The 26464-nt window shown below is 40.6% G+C and overlaps 1 protein-coding gene across 4 annotated transcripts in view; it reads right to left on the bottom strand.

Annotated features, from left to right (window-relative positions):
- ARFGEF3 (ARFGEF family member 3) overlaps window positions 1-26464 on the bottom strand; it is a 515806-nt gene that overhangs the window by 247625 nt on the left and 241717 nt on the right. For 3 of the 4 annotated variants that reach the window (XM_085612422.1, XM_085612423.1, XM_085612424.1), the window contains exons 12-13: window positions 23217-24133; window positions 22858-22911 (exon numbers count right to left, since the gene is read on the bottom strand). In XM_085612422.1, coding sequence (XP_085468548.1) covers window positions 22858-22911; window positions 23217-24133 — 971 coding nt within the window. The remainder of the gene's footprint in view (window positions 1-22857; window positions 22912-23216; window positions 24134-26464) is intronic. The other variant, XM_085612425.1, reaches the window with a different exon arrangement.

Raw genomic sequence — 26464 nt, 5'->3', positions numbered from 1 at the left:
GTCAGAGATATTACATTTAAAAATGATAGATCATTATAAATACGTGAGAAAAGCAGGGCAATTTAAATTAGCCCCACCAAACAAAACCAGAAGGCCCTACTGAAGATTTGAAATTCATGGAAAATATCTGCACATCCCAGTTCTTCTCAGTGACCTTGGTTTGTCATGTTATTATGGGACAATTAAAAACATTTGAATATATCAATACATTGAATTTGTGATGCTCAATTTTTTGTGTGTCCAAGTTAATTACTGATCTTGCTAAGCTGAAATACTAATAAAGTTTGGTATTAAATGTATGTTCAATTACATAGGCAGGGAACTGCGATGAACAAATGTCATAGGTAGATGACTATGTGTTAGGACACTTGTAAATACCCTAGTCTCGATGTCATAGTAGAGACCCTTATAATATAACTGCTACACTGCATCTTTAGTGTTGAAATATGCCTAGTGTTGTTACTACAGCCGCTCTGGTTTCAAGGTGAATAGCTCAGTGACTCTGAGCCAGTGCTCCACCAATCCACACATGAACTAAATCCCAATCCACAAATTCAGAGGGGACTACTGGCTGGTGTATAGTTCACTGAGGAGTGTCTCTAGTCACTTAGTGCCCTACTAATAAGCATACAAAAGCATATAGAGGTTGAAAAAGTGGGAATGAGACATAGCCTGAAGACATCTATTTTACCAAATTCTGTTCTAAAGACACTAGGAAGGAGGCTATAGGTGCAGAGAATTGGTCTGGCAATTCCAATAGATACCCTCGGGGGAATCCAACTTTAGGAGGCTATAGGTTGTCCTAAACAAAATTCCAGTTGAAGGGCTCTTGTGGGACCTGGATCACCCACCGGGTCATATCAGCTCCATTAGGGTTAGGGTCAACCTGGACATCAAATGTCGGTATCTCCAAAATGTAACTTTTTAGGGAGATAGTTCACGCGCTTCTTGAACCGGGGGAACCAGTCTTGGCCATGGGGGCACTTCCAAAAGACCTCCGGTGAAAAGGGAAGCCCTTTCTATCTCCTGAAAATAGGACAAATCAGCACTATAAGCTGCCACAAATTAAAATGGGTCAAAATGCAGCGTTGGCTGATCAACAGATGTATTACTTTGATGATACAAGCACATCAGTCACAAACAAAGGATGCCTGCCATTCAGGTTAAACACACCCAGTTGTGCTGGAGACTATAGTGGCTCCTGAGCAGCTCACTTCCTGGAGTCATTCACCATGAAGGTCTCAGTAAGCTGGACCCAGATCATGGTTGTTCCTTCCCTCGTAGAAAGTCCATCATTTTGTGCCAGATGTATGAAGTTATTTGGCGCCCGCAAAGCCTGTGATTCGCTAAAACAGAGGATGTGCGACTGCTAAATGGCTAGTACAAATATGTACTAAACGCATTTAGTGATTGAGTAACACTATGGAACCGCTAATTGGATTTAGAAAATAATAAAGACTCGATATTTGGAAGGAGCATGTTTAGGGCATCCCCCCCCCCCCCAACTGTAATTCCTTGTGGTATGTATTAATGTTTTGTGGCCAAATGCTGGAGCTGGAGATGCAAAAGGGAAGCCCCTTCCCCTTTGAGGATGTAAAAATATGTATATATTTTTATGAAATATATGAAAAGAATTTTTATGAGTAGGCAGACCACTGCCTATTCTTAAAAAAGGAAAGTAAAAAGTTTAATTTTTGGTTTTTTGAACACATCTCGTTTTCCTTTAAGGAAAACGAGTTGCATTTCCCAAATAAAGGCTTTATTTAGAAGCAGTCATAGACATGGTGGTCTGCTGACCCTAGTAGGCCACCATCCCTGTAATGACTCATTCCTAATGGGTCGCAAACTGCAACGACCTCACTAGAATTAATGAGTTAGGTCTATTTGCAACCCAAGAGAAATCACTAAATTAAATTGAAAACTTTCATACATTAAGAATAGCGATTACCAAATAGTGTTTCGGAAAAAAATTGCTATTTGGAAATCGCTAACCTAAACATTCATACATCTGGCCCCTTGTCTTATGGTCAGGGCACAGGGGCAGGGCTTCGCAGAGGATTAGGAACTTCCAAGTTCTGGTACTGGTCCGAAATCTCTCCCAGCTGATGATGTAAAACTTGTGTTTTTGTGTTCTGCTCACAGTATATATATTTTAAGGGAATGTCTATGTGGACTTTTGGGGATAGGAATCTTGTTGGTGTTGTAAGCCTGGGTGTTGCTGCCAGGTTGGGGTAGCCTGTGGATGTTGCAGTGGAAGCTGATTAAAATTGCTGCACCTTTCTCTGCTTGATTAGTGCTTCCTTTCAGCTAGCCACAACGGTAAACAGCACAAAAATACTGTAATCTTGATGAAAATTGGAAAGACACAGTTTGGACATACTGAGGAGCACCAATGGCCGGGTCGGTCTGGGACAGGAAATAAGCCCAGGCACCAGAATAAAAGTGGGCTCCCCATTGCTGAATTAGATAGTTACAAAAGTGTGCTGTGTTTGCACACTGGGACAGTTATGAACATTTGTGCTTGCTGCAGGTAATGTTTATTTTAATATCAGATAAATCAACATTAAAAACCGGGCTAGCAGACCATAAAGCAGACCCTCAAACAGCCAAAAAAACAGGCCCACATACAGCCGAAAAACGGCCCACACACTGACCTGTCAGTCTAGCCCCTTGGGCACTGCCTGCTTGCCGTATAGGCCAGTCTGCCCTTGACCAGTGAGCAGATTTAGGGTCAAGGCTGCTCAGACACCCAAACGGTTTTAGTCAGTCCTTTACAGGCCTGAAGAAATCTACTCGCCCAGTCGCTATGGCGAGTCAAACTTTACCAGGGTGAGCTATTTTTAGGGCCTACTGACCCTATATGGTGAGAGAGCTGAAGCTGGAAATGAACCAGTATTCTGTTTATTCAGAAAGTGAATGAGTGACACAGATATAGGCCTTTAAATCTTGTTTTTATCTTGTCACATTTGCGGTGCATTCAAAGACAGATGTGAAATGTCAGCTTATATCTTCTTACAAACTGCTGATTTTTTTCCTGGAGATTGGCATTTTCAAAATCCTCCAACTGTGCAGTCAGAGAAAGAAAAGTAAAGTGAACTACCTGACAATGGTGCTGGGGTACAGGCAGCGTGAAATGAAGGCTGTAGGATGTATTGTTTTTGTTTATAAGAGACAACATTTAAATAGCTTGTAAATAAACTGTACAAACATTTCAAAATATATTTCAGCAGTTAAGAAAGCATTTTTTTGTAATTCTGAAGTGTGATGGAAAGACAAATTTCAATGAGATCGAAACACTTTACTTGGTGATGTGCAAATTATATATATTTGCTGAAACCCGATTTCCACACATTATTATTTGGACCCTATATAGTTTTATCAGTAAAACTGCATTCATTAGGAACGCTTGTTCAATGGAAATGTGCGGTCTGTATATGATAGTGTGCTACCACATCAGTTATATATTTATTAAAAGTGAGTTTTTAAACATGAACTGAGAAAACATTCCTTCCCCCGCCCTGATAACAATGCTATTGGTGAACAAAGAAGCAAGTCAGGGGTCATTTGTATTATATATATGGGCTAGATTTTTATTATACATGCATCAAACATTTGGTCTATTAAATCAAGCAAAAGGGTTTTTGTATATCAGACATGCTGAAGTCACATATTTGAAGGCACTCTCATACATGATAATGAAGAAAAGGGGGACACCGAGAAATAAAATATTTGCCTAAGATCACACAATTTGAGACCAGTTTATGAGTCAAGTGCATTACAGTTAGGTTGAGTAGATTATTCAAATCATTAGACCTGCAGACCTGGTAACATTTTTGTGAGTTTATGAGGCTTGCTTTATACAGTGCAGATGTCTAGACCCGGCAGGTTGTTAGTGTGAATTTTCTGAGCCCTCCAAGACAGGCGACAGAACTTTGCATGGGAGACGGCAATTACGATATAAACCCAACCAGGAGGAACCTCATACAGAACACCATATATATAGCATAATGACACACATACCACAAATATTACACACAAACACCACCCACAACCAGCTGTGGAAGAACTGAGCAGATTTTCTAAAGTGGAGGGGGTCAGTAAACCCTCTCACTTAGGACCGTAGAACAAGCCCTGGCAAAGCCAATAGGCCAGGCATTGGCTGCTGACCTTGTTGACTGTCCAAAGACTATTTTGTTTGTGAGCAGTTTATGTATGAAGCCACGCATTGTATGAAAACAAGCATGGTCTAAATGTCTATGTTATATATATATATATATTATCTACTGGCGGTCGCCAGTAGATAGTAATAGTTAGGACCGAGTTTCCATAGGAAATCTCAAAATTCTATTTTGAATAAGTTTGGCGCCGGTTGACGAATGCTCGCAAAATTTTCAAAACTAATGGGGCGTTCCGCTCAGCTCCTACGCTGAAAGTCTCGGGGTGATTTGTCAAGCGGGGGCTGAGAAAAAAGGGGGGTCCCAAAACGAGTTTTTCCCATGCATTTTCCCATAGGACCTTTAGTCGAAGGTACAGCCCGCACGGCTGAACAGAATTAGTTGAAATTTGGCAAAGAGGTAGTCCTTAGGTCAGGCATGTGCCTTTTGCATATATGGTGTCAATCTGTTCAGTAGTTCCTGAGAAAATTGCAGTTAAAAGTACATAAATATCTATAGCCGCGCACCGGGCGCTCACGGTGCGCGCACCATAACATGCTCGAGCGTAATTCTGATTGGAGGTTACATGTCAGTCAACATTCGAATCGGTCGAAATCAGGAAGTGTCGGCTGCCATTTTGTGTGTTGTGTGTGTGACAGGGAAAAAGAAAGGTGGAGAACGTGAAAAGGGGGCAGGGTAGAGAGTTCCTGACCCCCTAGCCTTTGTCAGGGGGTCCCTGAAGGACCCCGAAGGGTAAAAAAAACATTTATTTTTTTTTCAAAAAATCGCGGGGTGCGCGCACGGTGCACGCACGGCAGAAAAAAATCATTAAAAAAAATAGAATTAAACATCAAGTGCAAGTGTTTAGATGTTGGTTGGCTCTAAAAAGAGCCGTTGTGTTAATTGAGGAACAAAGGAACAAAAAAAAAAAAAATTATGGGGTGGGGCATGTGTGCTGCTGTATCTTGGTCTCTATTAGGTTAATGCTGGTGTCACCATAAGAGAGAACAGCATTGCACATATCGCACCGTATATGAACCCTCTGGAACAGAGGGTGGATATCCAGAGGTCGAGAAGAAGGTGAAGCTGCGGCCGCAGATGAAGTGCTCGGCTGAGCTGCTGGCTGAGCTGCTGGAGGGTTGTCTCTTGCAGCTCGAGTACACTCCCGAGCATAAGCCACAGGATGTACTCCACTAAAGTGCCTTAACATAGAGTAGATACTATAAGAGTATTTTTTTTAGGATCTCCTCTTGATAAGACCACTCCACAAACAGTGCAGGTGACTTTAGGAGCATTCACCTTCTTCTGGCCCTCTGGAAAAGTAAAATATTTCCAAATAAATGAGTCTTTTTGTTTCCTCTGTCTTGGTGGCACAAAGGTCTCCTCCTCACTCCCAGAAGATGACTGCTGCTCTGCCATTTTCAAGTACTGGAGTACTGGAAAAGCTGCTCAGCTCCTTCTCCCAGGGAATCAGAAGAAATAATGAGGGGAGTGGGTGAGGTGTTGGAAGATTCTTGAACTGAAACTACTATGAACCAATGAAAAGTGTTATTTCGTAATCACATGACTTGCCGTACGGAGCAGGCGCGTACGGATCACGCGCGCATGCGCATACGGAGCACTCGCGCATGCGCGTACGGAGCACGCACGCATGCGCGTACGGAGCACGCGCGCACGGAGCACGCACGATGTACGCATGCGCACACGGAGCAGGTAGGCATGCGCACACGGAGCACGTATTCGTGCGCGCACGGTGCGCGCACCGTCAAAAACCCTAAAAAAAAAATTACAAAAAAAAAATTAAACTGTTTATAAGTTTATAGAAGATATTAACTATGCTGTTCAACTTTATCCAAATTAAAAAAAAAAAAGAGCTGAGCCATTCCATATTACAGGATACAGTCAATCTATAACTATATACTTATTGTAAAATAAATATTTAAAAAATATAATAATACATTCATAAATTAGCATTTAAAAAGCCTTTGAAATTCACTGAAAAAACCATAGGTTTCACACACGTTATAGTTAGGAATTAGCATTTAAAAAACCTTGCAAATTCACTGAAAAAACCATAGGTTTCACACACGTTATAGTTAGGAATTAGTATTTAAAAAACCTTTAAAATTCACTGAAAAAACCATAGGTTTCACACACGTTATAGTTAGGAATTAGCATTTAAAAAACCTTGCAAATTCACTGAAAAAACCATAGGTTTCACACATGTTATAGTTAGCTGGACATTTCACTCGTACAAAACCATTGAAAATCCCCCGTTATAGTTAGTTCAGCTAACTATAACTCGCGCGACCGCAATCCACTGCTGATGACGTCACATATTACATCACTCATGACATGCTCAGTGACATCACTCATGACATCACTGATGACATCTCAAATGATATCACTGATGACATCATCATTGTGTAAGAGTGGCAGACCACCTCTTATCCTAATATAAACTTTGATACACACATTGAAAAATACAAACTAAAGTTTTGAAAACTATAGATACCAATACCAGTTAGAACAACCTATTCAGTAATTCCAAAATCTACATACGCATCCACTCATTCATCAACACTTCTATATAGTCACTCATACATGTACTCACTTATAGAAACACATACTTATTTATACAGGAACTCTTCCAATCTCTCACTATCATATATCCTCACTTATATACATCAATACTCACATATACTAGTTTAAAACATATGGACTTACTCATAAAGACACTATTGAGACAGTCATTCACTCTCTTACTCACCCATACACACACTCATCCACCCATACTGTCCTGCTCACATACTGTCTTCAAAACACATACAAACAGTGAGTCACTCATTCATGCATCTATACGCTAAGTAACATCCCCCACTGAACCATACAGACACTCATACTGATACTCTAAAAACGAACTAATAACCCATATACACACTCATGTAGCTACTCACCAACCCATGCAGCCACTTATACACAAAGTGAGACACTGATACAGATATTTAAATATTTAAACATTACTCACTAATACTTGAATTCACTAAGATACTGTTAAAAAGTCAGTTATACAATTAATTTTACAAAAAAAACATCCATTTAGACACTTATTTACCCATTTATTCTTCCATTAACCTTTAGATATGCATATATAAAAAATATTTATTTTTCAGAAAGACACATATTCACTGGATGATGTCATCAGTGATGTCATCAGTGATGTCCTTTGAGATGTCATCAGTGATGTCATGAGTGACGTCACTGAGCATGTCATGAGTGATGTAATATGTGATGTCATCAGCAGTGGATTGCGGTTGCGCGAGTTATAGTTAGCTGAACTAACTATAACGGGGGAATTTCAATGGTTTTGTACGAGTGTAATGTCCAGCTAACTATAACATGTGTGAAACCTATGGTTTTTTCAGTGAATATATATATATATATATATATATATATATATATATATATATATATATATATCCCGTGAATGACAATTTAGGTACAAAGATGATGAAACAAGGCTGTTGCAATGGTATCTGCAAATATGTTCCTTTGAAGTTTTCACATGGGAAGGGATATTTTGTGGCCATATTACAGATATAAATTTTAAATTAGGACACTGTCATTAAACTTATACTAGACGTGGATTCTTATAAGATTTTATCTCATGATCCTCCAGTTGTCCTTTTGCCTCAGCCATGTATCCTTACAATATAACTGTGAAACAACTGTCATACGTAGATGAGTAGAGACTTGTAGATACCACCATGCCTTTAGGATATACTCAGGTGGTTGCGCTAAGCATTTGCAACAGCGATATTCTACACAATAGAGAGAATATTTATTTTATTTATTCTTGATATAACTGTTTGCTATTTGTATATACATTGATTTTAAATAATTTATTTATTCGATGTATTCACCAATTTAGGTTTTTAAATTATTTATAATTCTAATTGCCATGCGTCAACTACCTTCAATTGCGTTATTTTGCACAGTTATATATGTCAAGTCTGTTGTCTATATCTATTAGCAAGCAGTCACGTGATGTTTTGAACATTTGCACAGTCACTTTATAAGCCAACTCTTAATTGGTTCATGTTGTCATGTGATCAAGGCTCGGAGGAGCCGAAACGTTATGGCGGCAGAAAGGCACAAAATAAAATAATCAGCACTGAACTTTGGTCCGTGTCCGTTTATGCTGTGACGGTGTGGAGTGGCGTTCGCAGCAGCTTTACGGATCTACTCATATTCTTGGTCGATTTGTTTCGTACGACCAAAACACGGGACCCTCTCCTACTTGGACAACGCCGCATACGGAACTACATCCTGGTTTCCCTGGATTTCTACGTCTCCGGAAGGAGTTCGGCGTTTGACCCCCCTGAACCTAAACGTAAACACGCTGTACGGAGAATGGGAAGCTTCGGCGGATAACGAGTCGGAGGACGCGCGATACCGCGAGGAGGAACCCAGGCTTCGAGGCGCCACACACTTTAAGGTATTCAGGGGTGGAGAGTCACAGTGCACAAGGCACGCAGTTTGTTATTTAAACCAGCTGTTAGAGGAGCCTTGATAATATACGGAATAGTGCCAATGTCGGCCGACAACATGAAAGAGCGGGAGGCTGCAGCAGCTATGATGTTTACAGACAGCCTGCCATTAGCCACTAATGCAGGGGGAAGACCCAATACGAATGACAACACAAGCAATAGTACACTTAAAGAGAAGTTCAAAACATTAGAAAAAAAGTTAAAAAATGAGCAAAGTAAATGGTGGGAATCCAAGTCCCTACAAGCCTACATCGATGTTAACAGGATCCCAAGGGGGCTGAGAATTCTAACGGCCCCAAGCTATGAAAACCCAAATCCGGACCTCATGAAGGAATGGGCGGAGAGCAACCTAGAATCATCGAGGCGCCTTACCTTAATCCTTATAAAATACGCAGATATTGACAGAGCCAAATTGTTAAAGGAAATTGCTACGATACAGGAGGAATTGGAAACAATGGGAGAAGCGGAAGAAAAAAACAAACTCACCAATGAAATGAATGTCAGATTAAAGAAAGAAGAATCGGTGATCAGAGAAAGAAAAGCTTTCAAGTTTCAGCGAGACCGCAACGATTACGAACTTGGCCAAATATTCACCTTTTCTAAAAAATATGATGTACTGCGGGGTCCTTTGTCTAAGACATATTCCAAACCGAAGGTACCAAGAAACAAAGATCAAGCAGATTCAACGATATCTGATATCAGTTCTGCAGGAGAGAACGATTCTGACTCTGAACTGCGTGGAGCTAACATGCAAAGTGGCATAGTAAAACCCTCCCCAGCTGAAGAAATTGGTTTTTTATGCCACGAGAGAATGCAATCGCTAAGACCCAGGCCACAAAAGAACTACAACGAAAGCATACCAACTACAAACGCAGGCAGAGGAACAACGCGAGGAAGAGGGGCATCCTATCCCAACAGAAGAAGAGGCAGGGGCCAATGGCAGACCAACAAGCAATAATGCATTTTGATTCCAATCGGTCTATCGTCAACTTGACCCCTATGAACCTCACTCAAAAGGAACAGGATATTCTTAAATTGGGTCTTTCCTTCGCTCCTCAAACCAACTTGAACTATGCTTCTACCAGAATAGATATCTACAAAGCAGTCAGAAAGTTAAAACTCCGCAAATTCCACCTTCTGAACAACTCCAAGAAGACGCCAGCCCCCATCTCTACGGACATGGAGATAGGTGAGGCTACAAACGCAGGATTTTCCCAAGACATTCTGGAACTCTGGGAAACTGAAGGAATGGGTTACTCTAACACCCCGAGTCAAACTGCGACATCGACACTTCCCATTAAACAAACAGCACCCATAACCTCTTTCAGAGCACCATCAACCTTCAGTCCTGTAATGCCTCACGATGTAATAGACATCTTTCACGAGAATGTCATTGTTCAATTAAAAACTCTCCAGAGGCGCATTATCAAAAACAAATGTCACTACAACAGAACCACTTATCAGTATGAAGCGTTGGTGACCAAACTCAGCAAAGAGAAAAACATCATAATACGAGGAAGTGACAAAGGAGGCAATATTGTGCTACAAACAAGAGCTGATTATGACAAAGAGGCCTACAATCAGCTCAATGACAGGCAATGCTATGAGCGCATCAATATTACAACTTTGAAAACAACACAACAAGATTTCTACAAGAAACTGACCAGATGGAGAAACAACCAAATGATCTCGGAAGACGAATTGAAATTTCTTAAGAACAATAATCCAGTTACCCCATTGATCTACTTCATACCGAAGGTCCATAAGGATGAAAAGAATCCCCCCGGCAGACCCATCATCTCTGCAAGAGGGGGACTGTTGGAAAAGACTTCACAATATATTGATTATTTTTTACAAAGTCACGTAAAAAATCTTGAATCGTATATACAGGACACGGGTGACTTTTTACTTAAAATCCAACAGATCACATGGGAGAACGGTGACTGGATGTTGACATTAGATGTGACTGCACTCTATACCAGTATTGTCCATACAGATGGCATAGCGGCAGTGAAGTATTACCTCACACGTAGGCCCGAACAATACCAAGAACACAACTCTATGCTGCTGCAGATGCTGGAATTTTGTTTATGTAACAACATATTCATGTACAACAATCTACTGTACCGCCAACTGCAAGGTGTAGCCATGGGGGCCAGTTTCTCTCCAAGCTATGCCTGTTTACACATGGGGGCTTGGGAGGAACTGGTCCTCAAGGTCCAGCATAGGTCAATTCTCAGCACTAATGTCATAGCCTGGTACAGGTATATTGACGATCTGTTCGTGGTCTGGAGGGGTAGCAAAGAACAGGCAGAAAATTTCATTGCCATGTTAAATGTGAATCAATTCAACCTTAAATTCACTGCCAGTTTGAGTCAATCCAGCATAGCTTTTTTGGACACTGAGGTATTCATAGCCAACAATACAATCCAAACTAGGCTATACAGGAAGCAAACTGCTGGCAATACCATCCTCCATGCAGGGAGTGCACATCCTAACCATCTAATTCACAGTATCCCATACGGTGAGATGCTTAGATTAAGGAGAATATGCAGTAGCCAATCTGATCTTGAGCTTGCACAACAAGCCAGCAAAATTCGATTCTTGGAGAGGGGTTACAGTGCACGGGTCATCAATGGTGCCATAATGAAAAGCATGCAAGTAGATAGACAAAAACTTCTTGATACCTACAGAACCCCTGAGTCTACGGTACCCAACATTACAAACACTTTGATACCAACAACACCAAGTCCTTTTAGGATTATAACAGGGTACAATAGACAACACTCAGACCTATACAGAATCATCAATCGAAACTGGCCTATTATTCTCAGTGATCCCATCATTGGCCCTACGCTTCCACCCAAAGCATCTATCACCTTCAGCAGGGCCCCCTCCATGAAGGACCGTTTGGTCAATACCAGTCCCGAAACAATTGAAAGAACTACATGGCTCCAGACTAATAGCGGATTCTTTAAATGTAAAACCTGCAAATCTTGCAGCCATGGTTCCAATATGAAAACATACAAAGATGGCTTTAGCGACAGGGAACATCCCATCGACAAGGTTTTAACATGCAAAACAGAATTCGCCATATACGTTTTACAATGCCCCTGCCAACTTAGATATGTTGGCAGTACGAAACTTGCCGTACACAAGCGTATTTTACAACACCTCAGGGCTATAACTAATGAGGACAATACTTATCCAGTGGCCAGACATTTTAAGGAGTATCACCACAGTGACAACAAGGGCTTAAAATTTTATGTCATAGATGCAGTGACGGCAAGCAGACGCGGAGGAGATAGAGAACACAGACTCCGCCAACTTGAAACACGATACATTTTACGACTCGATTCAAAACATCCTGGGGGATTGAACATCACAGAGGATCTTTACACTAGCCTACCTTGATTACATTCCAACATTAGGCAGGCAGTTGTACCTTCACTACACATTTACACTCACTTAGATAGGGCCCAAAGATATCTCACGGTCCTTCAAATTCGCATATCTATATATATATTCATATATTTTTATTTCTCTTTAAACAACTCAATTTTCTAAGTGAAGACAATTTGATTCTCTCTGATGCATGTATTCGATTGTTCCCCCGATTTTGCTGCCAGTCCACTTTCAGGGTGCCACTCGAACTTACCTGTGTTCAACAATTAAGTCACACCAGAACCCAGTAAACACTAGGCACTCTTAGACATTAAATTCTCTTGTTCTCACTCGCAATAGTACTGCATACATTGGTGAGGGCCCTCACCATATAGCAATTATCCACAATGATAACATCTATCAGTCTTCTCAAATAATGGGGACTACTGAATACAATAACAATGATTATAGATAATGACCCACTATCTACAACTAGGCAGTGACAGTTGAGTGGATAAACTGATCTCCTTATGCCCCTTATTTGGTTTTAACGTATTGTACACGAATCTTTTACATGTTTTTACATTTTGTCTACTTTGAACCCATCTCTAGTCACCAGATTGGCAGGGCAATGTCCTTTAACGCAATCGAGAGATTATTTCGTTTGGAGTATTCCCCCTATTATGTGACATTAGTATTAACTTTGCTATTTTATCACATTTTCAAATATTCTGACTTTTTTACATTTCACGGATGCACTTTATATATTTGCACATCACATTTTGCACATTTACACCAATCTCTAACGTGACTATATATATATGACATTCTAAGCAGACCCACTTACAGCGTTACCGTCAGGGATTCATCCCGTGAATGACAATTTAGGTACAAAGATGACGAAACAAGGCTGTTGCAATGGTATCTGCAAATATGTTCCTTTGAAGTTTTCACATGGGAAGGGATATTTTGTGGCCATATTACAGATATAAATTTTAAATTAGGACACTGTCATTAAACTTATACTAGACGTGGATTCTTATAAGATTTTATCTCATGATCCTCCAGTTGTCCTTTTGCCTCAGCCATGTATCCTTACAATATAACTGTGAAACAACTGTCATACGTAGATGAATAGAGACTTGTAGATACCACCATGCCTTTAGGATATACTCAGGTGGTTGCGCTAAGCATTTGCAACAGCGATATTCTACACAATAGAGAGAATATTTATTTTATTTATTCTTGATATAACTGTTTGCTATTTGTATATACATTGATTTTAAATAATTTATTTATTCGATGTATTCACCAATTTAGGTTTTTAAATTATTTATAATTCTAATTGCCATGCGTCAACTACCTTCAATTGCGTTATTTTGCACAGTTATATATGTCAAGTCTGTTGTCTATATCTATTAGCAAGCAGTCACGTGATGTTTTGAACATTTGCACAGTCACTTTATAAGCCAACTCTTAATTGGTTCATGTTGTCATGTGATCAAGGCTCGGAGGAGCCGAAACGTTATGGCGGCAGAAAGGCACAAAATAAAATAATCAGCACTGAACTTTGGTCCGTGTCCGTTTATGCTGTGACGGTGTGGAGTGGCGTTCGCAGCAGCTTTACGGATCTACTCATATATATATATATATATATATATATATATATATATATATATATATATATATATATACACAAAACAAATCTCCTTTGGTGAAAGTAGACAAGGGGACGCGGCGAGGCTCTGAAGACTCCGTTTATTTAAAAACCCGGCATGACGCGTTTCGGCGACAGCCTTTTTCAAATGCCTCGGGTGTTCTGGGGTCTCAATTCACTCTGTGTAAGTCCATCCTCCTAAAGTAGTATGGGACACACCTGACTCACGTGACATCAAGAGCACTCAAGCTGTTCAGAGACTGCAAGTCCCAGCATGCAGTTGGTCCGTAGCGCTAGTGAGTGTTCTTGTCAGCCTAGTTATTGCATTACTCCAAGTGAGAGGCTGAGTCATTAGTTATTGCATTACTCCAAGTGAGAGGCTGAGTCATGTGGTTCAGGCTAAAACCTTAACACAGAGCTGGACAATAAACGGTGTCTCCGCCCTCACTTCCAACCGTCCTCTTCCCCGCTGGCAGCGCGCCTGGAGGCGCTTAGTTCAAGTAACTGCGTTCTCTCCATATGTTATGGTCTGTCATAGACAACAGGTTCACTGCTTCCTGGAGACGGGCGGCGATCCAGGTAAGTGGCCATTGACACCTTGGATGCTTGAGGAAGGGTCCCCTTTGCGTGTCAGTGGCAACACGCCAAATATGCAAAACAAATCTCCTTTGGTGAAAGTAGACAAGGGGACGCGGCGGGGCTCTGAAGACTCCGTTTATTTAAAAACCTGGCATAAATATATATGTAAATATATTACCTACTGGCAGTCGCTAGCAGGTAGTTATAGTTAGGACCTAGTTTCCATAGGAAAAGCGTTTTTTGTTTTGACAATTACTTTGGCGCCGTTTGACTAATCCTCACGTAAGTTTCAAAAGGAGGTTGGTCCCATAACGCATTTTCCCAATGCAATTTCACATTGGGAATTTAGACACAGCTATAGCCCAAATCGCTGAACGAAATTACAACAAATTTGGCAGAAAGGTAGATATTGGTCCAGAGAATTGTCTTTTTCTGATTTGGTGTAAATCGTTAAGTAGTTGAGGAGTTATTAAAATAATTTCAAATTTGTATACATAGGGACGTGGATCCTCCGAGGAGCCAACAGTCCCCGTGCTGAAATCTGATTGGCTGCCAACACTTCATCCAGTGTGATTTTGGCAGCCATCTTGGGATTCGGCTTCTGCCAAGTCCCACAAAAAATGTTTTTAAAAAAAGGGAATGGGGGTAGGGTAGGAATACCCTGACCCTGTAGGCCTGTTGGGGGGTCTCAGAGGGACCCAGGCAGGGCAAAAAACATTTTTTTTTAAATATGTTTTGCCACAAATGCGTGGTAGGTGTTGCGAATCTGCGGTACAATTTATTTATAAAAAGCACGGTCTCCTCTGCTTGTTTTAATTAGAGCCCCCAGGTGGTCCATGTCCCGAAGGGCATACTACAAAAATATTAAGGGGGGGAGCACAGCTACCCCCTCATAAGGTATATGAAAGCCCCGGGAATCGCCACCTCCCCAGGGTACTCTACAATATGTATGCTGGCGGATCGCCCTCGGCCCAGGGACTGCCAACTTCCCAGGGCAAATTACAGTAAAATGATGCTGGGGCCTGCGCGGCCTTCCGCAGCCCCAGTTACTGTACCCTCCCCGGGGCAATTTATTCAAAATAAGGGGGACCGCGCAGCCACTCCCCCCACAGCCCCGGAGACTGCCACCATGGAGCCATTTATGGCCCTGGTGACCACCACTCCCCAGGGTCGCTCCTGCTACCTGCCGAGGTGCCCCAACTCAGGAAGTAGCTGTTTGCTTTTGCTTGGTGGGAGCTGACAGCTCTCACCATGCAAAAGCAAACATAACTCCGCTTTCTGCAAGCAGGAGCTATCAGACATCTCAGGCTTGCAGAAAGCAGGGTTTTAATCCGTTTCCATGCACGCAAATATGCGTGCAGGAAAACAGATGGATTGTCGGCTCCCGCAAGCGGCTGGGACCGCAGGCTCCCTGGAGGCTTCCCCACGGTCTCTTTACACATTGGGGGCCTTGGGGCACCCAGTAGACAAGGCTGGGCCCCGAGGGATGGGGTCCCCGGGGTCAAGATTGCACCCCCTTCCCTATATAAATAGAAATATAGGAGCAGAAAAAGGCAAAATAAAGCCAGCAACGAGCAGAAAGAGACAAAATAGAGATCAGAAACTAGCAGAAAGGCAAAATAAAATGTACTAATCCAGCAGAAAGAGTCAAAATAGAGATCAGAAACATGCAGAAAGAGTCAAAATGAAGGTCAGAAACAAGCAGAAAGAGGCAAAGTAAAGGTCAGAAACAAGCAGAATGATGCAAAATTAAGATCAGAAACAAGCAGAAAGAGGCAAAATAAAGGCCAACAGCGAGCAGGCAGAAAGAGGCAAAATAAAGGCCAGCAGCGGGGAGAAAAAGGCAAAATAGAGATCAGAAATGAGCAGAAACAGGCAAAATAAAGGTCAGCAAAACAAGATAAAGGTGAGAACCAAGCAGAAAGAGGGAAAAGAATAAAGGTCAGAAACGAGCGCAAAAGGGGCTGAATAAAGGTCAGAAACGAGTAGAAAGAGCCAAAATAAAGGTAAGAAACAAGCAGAAAGAGGCAGAATAAAGGTCAGCAATGAGCAGAGAGGGGCAAAATAAAGGTCAGAAGGAAGAAAAAAGAAGCAGAATAAAGGTCAGAAACAAGCAAAAAGGAAAAATGGAGGTCAGAAACCAGTAGCAAGAGGCAAAATAAAGGTCAGAAACGATCAGGAAGATGCAAAATAAAGGTCAGCAATGAGCAGAAAGAGGCAAAATAAAGGTCAGAAGGGAGCAGAAAGAGGCAGAATAAAGATGAGAAACAAGCAGAAAAGCAAAATAAAGGTGGGAAACGAGCAGAAAGTTTCAAGCTAGGTCAGAAACCAGCACCAAGAGACATGGTCGGGCACCGGGGGATGAGGTCCCCTGGGCCAAAATCGGTATGAGAAGGGAGGGGGGGGGGGGTCGCACTACCCCCCTTATCCATTTAAATTAAACATTTTTAAAGGCTGTGCCCTGGGGAATGGCGTCTCCGGGGGCCAAAATCGGGCCGGGCAGGGGTTCTTCAAGTGGCTTCCCCTCCCTTGAGTTATGTCTAGGCCTCGGGGAATAGGGTCCTTGGGGCCATTTGTGGCCAGGGAGGGGGGCCGCGTGGCCTCCTACCACTTTAATGAATATGTGTGTATATCTTATGTAAAAGCAGATATACAGTGGAGATGTACTTATTGCGCGAATGTGGATATCGTGAAAGAGCCGAATGCAGTCACTCACAGCAATACTGAGTGAATACACGTGTCCGCTTGCCTGTTTACGGGAGTTAGTTTGCCTGCCTATTATCTGCATTCACCCCATTTGTTTTGTTAACAAAACAACGCCGTCTGCATTCAGCAAATCGAGGCTATTAACGTTAATGAGAAAAGTTGTCAAGCGTGAAAAACAGTTCACCTAAAGCAGCATGCACCGAACAAGACCGTCATTTTTAACCATCGGACATTCACTGAATTATATTGATATTCCCAAACTGCAGTGGCAACGACTGGTAAATATCACACCACGTGCACTCATACACTACACTGTGTGTCAAAGGGGTCGTATACAGCAAAAAAAGATGCAAGTTATTAACGATTTCTCTTGAATTACCTTCTTATGTGCATGACAATACACTGTATGTAAGTGCGAACTGCAGCTACGCATTAGCTTCGACAGGGCAGCCAGTGTGCTGCAGACACTGCTTAATAATTTAATAAATATTGCTCTTATTTTTTAGAAAAACTACATACATATAGATCCAACAACACACGCTATTTCAACATTCCCTCTCAAGAACCCGTTAGCCCTATACCGCTTATAGGACCTGAAATGTGCCCACCATACGAGAAAATTAATATGTCAAGGCTACCTGGTGGGTGCCTATCTGCATCTCCGCACTCCATAGGCCCACTTGTCCTATATTTTTGAGGAGTTTGGGTGAAAAACACTATAGGAGTGGCGTGACTCCATACCAGCTTCAAAACACAAAAAATGATTTCCAGGGAAAGAGAATGGGTGTCCCTACTTTTCACTTTTTTATGCGCATGATCTGGTGCCATCTCTTGACATCTACATTTTAGCTGCTTCTTCATTAATACTAAAAAAAAAGGGTAAACAGATCTAGAAGTAGGAATTTGTGGCCCAGCAAAAGCTGGATCATGGGGCACGCTCTTACCTCCCCACACACCACCAGCCTATGACACCTGTTCTATTAGGGTTTTTAGATCTGGCTTGACAGAATAGCTGTCTAGAAGACATGCACGAGGGGCTATTTTGCATTTGAAAAGTACAGTGTATTATAAGCACAGATCAATCTATTTTTTGCTTTGTTTTTTTTTCACTGCAGCAGCATTTTTAAATTTTTTTGGTCAAAAATAGTGACGACAAATACAGAATGACTGTGGGGGAAATGTGAATCACACCAGCCACATTCAGGTGAGATGGGGTGAGGGGCCAATAAATTAGATCTACATTTGTATTTGGGGATTGTGCTCTGCTGCGATTCCGCGTCCTTTTGAACTACGGGAGACGGATTGTCTCAAACCTCCCTCGAGCGATATTAATGTGATGTTGAAACTCAACAATGTACATGCATATGTGACTTTTCTATTGTATGGTCTTCTGAGCAAAGTTAATAAAAAGAGTTAAAAAAAGAAAAGTTGGAGTCGCATACAGATTTTTACACCCATCCTCCCCCGCCTCCCCTATGCACACAAACATGAATAAAGGCGCAGAATTCAGCTGCTGAAAACAAAACAAACGTGGGTATGGTGGTAATGCACGGAAAGACAGGCATGCACAAATGCAGTCAGCTTGAGTTAGCACAATAAAGCCAGGCCTATTGGCTTTTCCAATGGTTGTTAACAATAGGCAACCTGTTCCTGGAGTGGTATGGTGCTCTGCCTGTCTAGGGGTTGCATGTCGTTTGAATTTCTGGAGTGCTCAACAAGTAGGTCTCCTTCGTCTCAGGGCAGTCTCTAGCTCTAAGGCACCAGACTGCTCTCAGCCCCATGCACTCTTCGGTGGCTCACGTACAACGTCTCTTACCCAGGCTTTCAAGCAGTGGCAATTCTGTGTACTCACTGCTCTGGAAGCACATGGATATAAAAACTGCACATCCACAAGAAACAATGGAGAAGATAGATGTATTTGCTCCATCTAGTGCATGAAACATGATTGGTCCTTGTAGACTAGTTCATCATATTATGAAAAAAGACTGTTATTTCATACCACCCCCACCCTTCCTAGACACATAACATACCAGTGCAGGCACTAGGCTGCACATACAGGTAAATTTCCCAATTCCAGGGCTGATCGATAGAAACTTTTAACAGGGTTGGGGACAACACCTCAGAATTTGTGGTTAGGCCACAGGAAAACACGTTTTGTTTCAATAGTAACCTTGGAGCCAGTGTCTGATTCGTTCTCCAAGAAATGCAATTTACTCTTGTTTGATTTTTTAACTCTTGCAATTCTCAAGCCAACTTGAGAATGGGGGAGGTAAAAAGTTACAGGGTGGGTGTGGGCGGCACCAAAATGTGATCTCACCATTTTAACTCTCGTATCAATTTTAGGGATGCATCACAGAGAGAACAGCTGAATGGAATGACACCAAATATGTGGTGAGCACACACCTGGTTTCCTATGAGTGCCTTTCCAATGCAACTGCCAAGCCCAGAGCGCACCACATAACAGCCAGATCAGTGCACAGTAGGCAGCGTTTAACATATGCACCCAATACACTTCCCGCATGCCATGCCAAACTATCATCATCAACACTTTCTACCCAACAAAACCCACTGAAGAACACCTTTCAATTTAGATGTAGAATTTGGATTTCACAAATAGAACACGTTACACATAATAACCCTGGCAACCTCATATGCACAAAGCAGCAACCAAACCATATAGCAGGGAAAGCCGTGCAGTCAGCTGCACTTATCACACACCACTCCAACATATATCCAGGAAACATTCTGCTACAACTAAATGAAACTACTAACAATAATTTCTATTATGATAAAATTAAATTACTTTTAATTAATTCTATACATCATGATTAATAATTAATACATAATTTAAAAAAAACAATATACTTCCTTTCTTTAATTTAGGTTAACAAATTATACCTTACATTTCAGAAAAATAATTGTCATTTAATTTAATATTTATTATTATTATTTATAGTTAAAATAACTGCATTTTAAATTATAATTAAGTTAGTAAGGCTGTAACTTTTTTATTTTGTTCTACATTTGAAATAAATATATAACATTTATTTACATTCATATTTAACATAAATACATTTTGACTTTCTTTTCCAAGTTTAATCAACCTTTTCACTTTTCCCTGAACATTACAATGTGGTAGCTCCACACCTGAGGCAGAGATCTCCCTAAGGTAAACTATATGGAAAATGTTAAGAATTTGTTAAATTTGGAAACAAATTGTAAGGATATTTTTATGTTAAATATTAATGTAAATTCCTTTTCATATTTATTTTAAATGTAGAACAAAATTAAAAGATGCTTCAGCGCAACTTAATTTTAATTGATTTAAATATATTACATAAAATCGATTATTTTAACGATAAAAAAATCCACATAAAGTAAAAAAGTATAAATAAATATAAACACTGATAAATAGAATTAATTAAAAACAATGCAATTATATTTTCATAAATTAATCTTACATTAATTATATAAATTCAAAAAAGTTTATTAAATACGTTATAATAAAATTCTTGTTTTCTTTTTAAATAATGTTTTACCATTAAATGAAACTTATTTATAATTTGTAACTTTTTAAAATAATTCAATCTGCCCTTACTTTCTATAGGGTTCCATTTTAAGTCCCTACCTTTGTTATTTTTTATGGGAGGGTGTTGTGGTACCAGTGGTTGGCCATGGTTGGTCTACCGCTCCTTTCAAGCAATAAGTGGTAACTTACACTTGTACATTTGGCCCCACCCCCTGTTTCAGTGAGTGGAGAAATGATAGACTACACTTTTGAGTAACGTTATACTCGTAAATGATGAACAACCAAAGTAGTAAAGTTACTCTAAACTATAAGAATGAACGTACACGTGTAATTATTCACAAGTGTAAGTTACCTTTGTGAATAGCCTCAGATGTGTCTGGGGAATGTTAAGGTTCGGCATTGCTCCAGCATTGTTATCTACATTACAGTGGATTGTGAATGTTAAGCTTATATATAAAATGATGATAATGACGTTACTAATCACAACAAATATCTTAGATGATGTAATTTGGTATGTCATCCTTGAGGTCAAGAACTGGTGCATGCGGGAGTTATGATTGTGTAGGTAGATGTAACTTGTGAATTTTAGTTGCTTTTAGATATTAACTATAACACTTCTTTAAAGTTTTTCTACGGATTTTTGTTTGCTTCTTTGTTTTTATAAAAATAAGTAACTGATTTTTGTTTCTAAACGGAACATTCATCTTTAAAAACTTTTCAGTGAAAGATATATTTTTCTGAGACATATGTTGAGAAATAGAAGTAAATTATAGGCATCAGTTCAGAGGAGTGAAATCTATCAGTATTAGGAAAACCACAGAACAAACTAGCAGTCAGTAACTACTGAAATGATAATACATTACATTCAAAATCTGTTGTATGTAAAACGTGACAGCAATTTGGATAAAAGTAATTCAACCTTGTTAAGGGTTTTTAATGTGCACCTTGGCATAGTTACATTTTAAAGGTCTTAGTAAGCTTATTTATTTATTTGGTGTTTCTGGCTTTAATATGGAATTGCAACACACAACACTGGGTTAGAAACAGGTATTCACTTCTCTAATGTAAAAGGAGTGAAACTGATCTTATGTCTGAGCACTGTAAAAATGGATTTTAAAGATGTGAAGGCTAATGTGCCGGCTCCACATAGGTGGCGGTGGAACTGCTGACCGCCATCTTCCTCTTCAGGCTCGAGGGAGGCAGGGCATTGTAAGGAAAGCTTTGGCACCCACAACTGTCAACTACTCTGCCTCCTGAGGGTCAGTGCAAACATGTGGCTGACAGGGGATTTCTCTGTGTGCGGATCACGGCTCAGGTACAACAGAGAATGTAATAAGAGTAAACATCAATATAGGGATGATGTTCACCTCAGGGTTCCAAGTGGGTTACACAAGATTGCAGCTTTGTTACTAGTTGTTAGAAAAGTGAATCCCAATTGAGAAAATAGCACTTCTACAGGAAGGCAGCTAAGAACTGGCACACTCGGGTAAAAACTAAAAATAATGCGAATATGCTTCAATGGTGGCATATATATTACTGTCTATGGGGGAGATAGCTATAAGGGTACATTGTGTCTCATAACCAAAGGCAAATTTTACATTCCAAGGCAAGTAAGATGTAATACACATCTATAAACTAAGGGAAAAATACTGAATGCAATTATTGTTTACCCTCCTATGGGACTCCATTTTGAGTCTGGCCTAACTCAAGGGGCTAATAACACCAGGTACTTACTCAAAAGCTGTATTTTGAGTAAATCCCCAATCTTATAGTACCTTTGCTGAGGGTCACTCAAAATGAACTAAATCACATGTGAATGTATTGGTATTGTTCTGAAAGTTTGCTGGTGTAATTAGGTACCCGTTTCCTTTTAGGGTTAGAGAACAACGTAACCCAATTTGCTATATTTGAAATCTGGAATCATCTTGATATTCTTTATTACTAATCGTAATTTAAAGGCATCACACAACTACCAGTATGGTGCCTTAACCTAATATCCACGACAGAATTGTTCAAATGAATGTGCACAACCCATGTTGGCCCTACCATTTGTGTTAAACAAAAAAAGAATGAGAAAATCTGGTGGCAACACTGGTACTAAGATGGACTGGTCAATGAAAAGCCACAAGTGGCAAAAGTCCACAGCACCTCAAAAACCATCAGGGTTTCATAGGGGACATAGTAGGGAAAAATCCATAGCCTCAAGGTGGATATAAGAAAGGTGGCAGGAACTGAGTGCAGTGCCAACGGCATGGGGAAGGGCTACAATGTGCATTATACATCCTCACTTTTTTTTACCTGCTAGGGAAGAGTTTCCAGTCTTGTCACTAGATGATTGAGGTATTCCCGGAGCTGGGGAAAAAAGAAGGTCGGGCATATGAGAACTTGATAACTACCTGTTACCATCCAGCTTGAGACTCCTACATTGCCTTCAGTTTCTGACACATCCTAAGTCATGTAACACTGGAACTCTGCAGCACAATCCTGCCTATTCAACTCTGTGTATGACCCTCATAACAACTCTATGATTTATGTGCTTTGCTGTTGTGCTGTGATTCTTTGTTTTCATTACACCAAAAACCTTTCTTCAAACCCTGCTTGCATAACAGATACAAATAAATCATAGCCATATATAACGGTATAGTAAGATACTGTACCTGCTTGCAAACCTGAGCAAAATGTAGAAGCAAAGATCTGTATTGCAGAATCCACATCCTCCATTCTTTGTAAATTTAATAGCCGAGGAAGAAGTGTCTCGAGGGACTGTACAAACAGCCTTGCACTCTGTTGATCGGCTTCCTGGTTCTTAAGTAGTTTCAAAGAGAGAGCAGCAGTACGTAATGATCTATGACCAGGACAATCCTTGGGCGTCTGGTCTTCATCCGCCAGGGAACAGTTATCAGATCCCATGTCTGAGACATCAGACCTCCCTGAATCCTTTTCTGCAGCCATAGAGTACTGATCACATGAGTCAAATTCTGTTCTAGAAAGATCTTGGTCATCAACGCTGAAATTACTTTCACTGTATCGTGAACCATAGGAACGCGTCCTGCTGTCAACTGAAAGAAAGTTAGTTATGTCTGGGTAAACCACAGTGTGACTTCGCTGGACAACGTCAGGCTGGTCTACCGAATCAGTCTCTTTGTTCTGATTTTCCCTGCCCTCTTGCCCAGCTGGTGAGTGCAGACCATTCCTTTGAACATCAAGGTTATCCTCAGGAGTAGTTTGCCCTAGGTCACCTTCCAATGTCGTTTGCCCAGTGTCTGTAGTGACACTGATACTAATATCAGGACTCTTTTCAGTTCCTGACTCCCAAGGTGTGTGCTCAGAGGAAAGGATATGCCTCTGCCACCTGAAGTCTGCATCGTTAATCTCCATGGATTCTCGGCTTGACTCAGCACCATCTCTCAGGTCCTCAAGGCGTCTGAGAAGGTGGTGAATCTGTTCTTCCTTGAGGCCTTTTCCGTGACTCATTTCGTCTAATGCTCCGAGCAGTGCACAAACACAAGATACGGATGTGTAACATGCCTCAATGCCTCCTTTCATACAAGCTTCTGTCATCCCATCCATGACCCTACAAAAGGAAAAATTGAAAATTAAAACTTTTCAGAATTAGATCAATAATATCTCAAGCACACTGAATTAAAGGCAGGGGTGCTGAGCTCAGGATAATGGCATTTAGCATAGTTACAGTTTGAACAGTAATGAAGACAATTAGTACAGCCCATTTCCGAATCTCTGTAACAGCAAATTACTACTGATTCCACAGATATTGCTTCCCCCATAAATAGGGCTCCAAGTTTGTCTGAGTTATTAATATTGAGAACCCGACAGAGAAAGCTAGTGAAATGCGTCTCAGGCTTCTTATATACAGTTTAAAAAAAGTTTATTCACCCCACAAGTTTTGGTTGGAATTGCTCTTAAACATCAAAGTTCTTGTGAGCACATATACAGTTCTGGTTTAATGGTTCCTTCAGCAGGTCAGTGGCTACCTGGATCAGCTCGTTTGTCATGGCCTATTGTGGACTACACAATGTAAACTATTAAATTTAATAAACTTTTAAGATGCAAAGATGCTTTCAGGTGAACGTTAGCACTTTGTAAATATTAATAATTAATGAATTAATTCATTCCAGTAAAGAAAGAGGACTTCAGATATATGAGATACAGTTGGTTTGAGATTACGGGCAACAGTACTGTGTGGCAAGGTAAAAAGCAAGAAGTAAGTGATGCTTAGATAGTAAATAAGCGAATTTTTGGACGGACATAAACAGGCTCAAGTGTGTGATTTACATCAGTTGCATATTATGAAATCAGAGCTTTAGAACTCCTACCAAAATACCCAATGCAGGGTATGCAGCAGGAATGCTCAATGCAGGTCCAGATTCATGCCACATTTTCAGGACAACCACTATGTAAATGATTTACACGCAAATGTATCTTTGGGAACAAATCTACCCCTCCCATGCTTACATATACAACCCTAAATAAGAGGACCATGCCCCTTCACTAATGCCCTGCAAGGTTTCAGTAATGGAGCTGGAAAGATGCGATGCTCTTTGTTTTGCAAATGACAAACAAAGTGCACTTGTGTGCCACTTTCTTTTACAGTTGTTGAATTCTGAAGTCAAACTCATCATATTTTGGAGGAGGCTAAGCTAGTAGTGTCCTTCTACCATCACTGTGAACCTCACCAGTGGCTGCTGTTAAAATGCCTCACAGACGAAATAACGCAAGAGGTTGATGTCTCTCACCATTGTGTATGATTAAATGTGAATTGTAAACAAAATTGTCATTGTGAACTGTGAAGACAAAGTATGATATGAAGTTTTAAGGTGGCTCACCTTTGAAACTATATGACACGATCACTAGGGCAATGTTCAGCTGAAGCATCTGTAACGAGCTGCCTAACTTCCTTTCTCTTTCCTACCTGAGTTCATATGCAAATAATATAAGGACTTCACAAGAAACCCATACAGCCTGCATACCAAAGACCTCTACATGCTGCTGTACTGGTTTTTCTGTGAGATAGAATGTTAAATTTGTATAACAGACAGATGCCTAAAACAAGCCTATCTAAACCCTTCCCCTGCACATCCCTTTTTCTCATCCCAAGCCTTCTCTTACTGCTATGAGCTTCACACAAGAAAAAAGAAATCTAAATTCTTTCCTCTTCTATCCCTCCACTATCCTTTTCAATCCAAATAACTGACTAAGATGTCCACTCATATTTAACTATGCTAATCCTTTATAGGTGTGGCTCCCCGAAGGAGCGCTTCAGCACCTCGTCGGGGATAGCAAGCACTATAAATGCAAACCTTTTTTCCCTCTTCTGTCCCTCTGCTATCCTTCTCAATCGAAATTACGGACTAATATCCACCACTCAAATGACTTTCATATTTCACTATACTAATTCAAAACTAATCCTTTACGGGTCCCGGAGTAGCGTGCCACTCGCCGAAAAAGGATTTGACGCCACGCACTATATAAATGCAATTACAATACAATACAATACAAGACATCAAAAGATAGAGACCCTTATAGGTGATTCTGATGCCGCCAGGCCTCTACTTTAACCCAGGAATTACAGAACATAGGATGATAGAGTGGTGGCATGTGGTACAGACCCAAGCTATATAAATATCACTAATAAATAAAAATAGTTTTTTTTAAATCCCATTTGTTACTAGTGTTTCTCAGACCCTCATTCAGAACTTTTAACCCTTTATGAATAAAAAGGTTTATAATTTTGAACCAGTACGGCCTGCTTTTTCAGAGCTCCACTAACTAACTAACTAGAGGCAAGTCTGAGAAGGAAGTGTCTTTTAAAGACGGGGAGTGAATGTTTGTCGATGGACCACGGTGGCACACAGACTCAAAATGTGCATGCCTCAATGTTGAATCT

Source organism: Triturus cristatus, chromosome 6 (genome assembly GCF_964204655.1).
Source record: "Triturus cristatus chromosome 6, aTriCri1.1, whole genome shotgun sequence".
Taxonomy (NCBI): domain Eukaryota; kingdom Metazoa; phylum Chordata; class Amphibia; order Caudata; family Salamandridae; genus Triturus; species Triturus cristatus.
The sequence above is the reverse complement of the archived record's forward strand: the minus strand, read 5'-3'. Positions and strand labels throughout refer to the sequence as shown.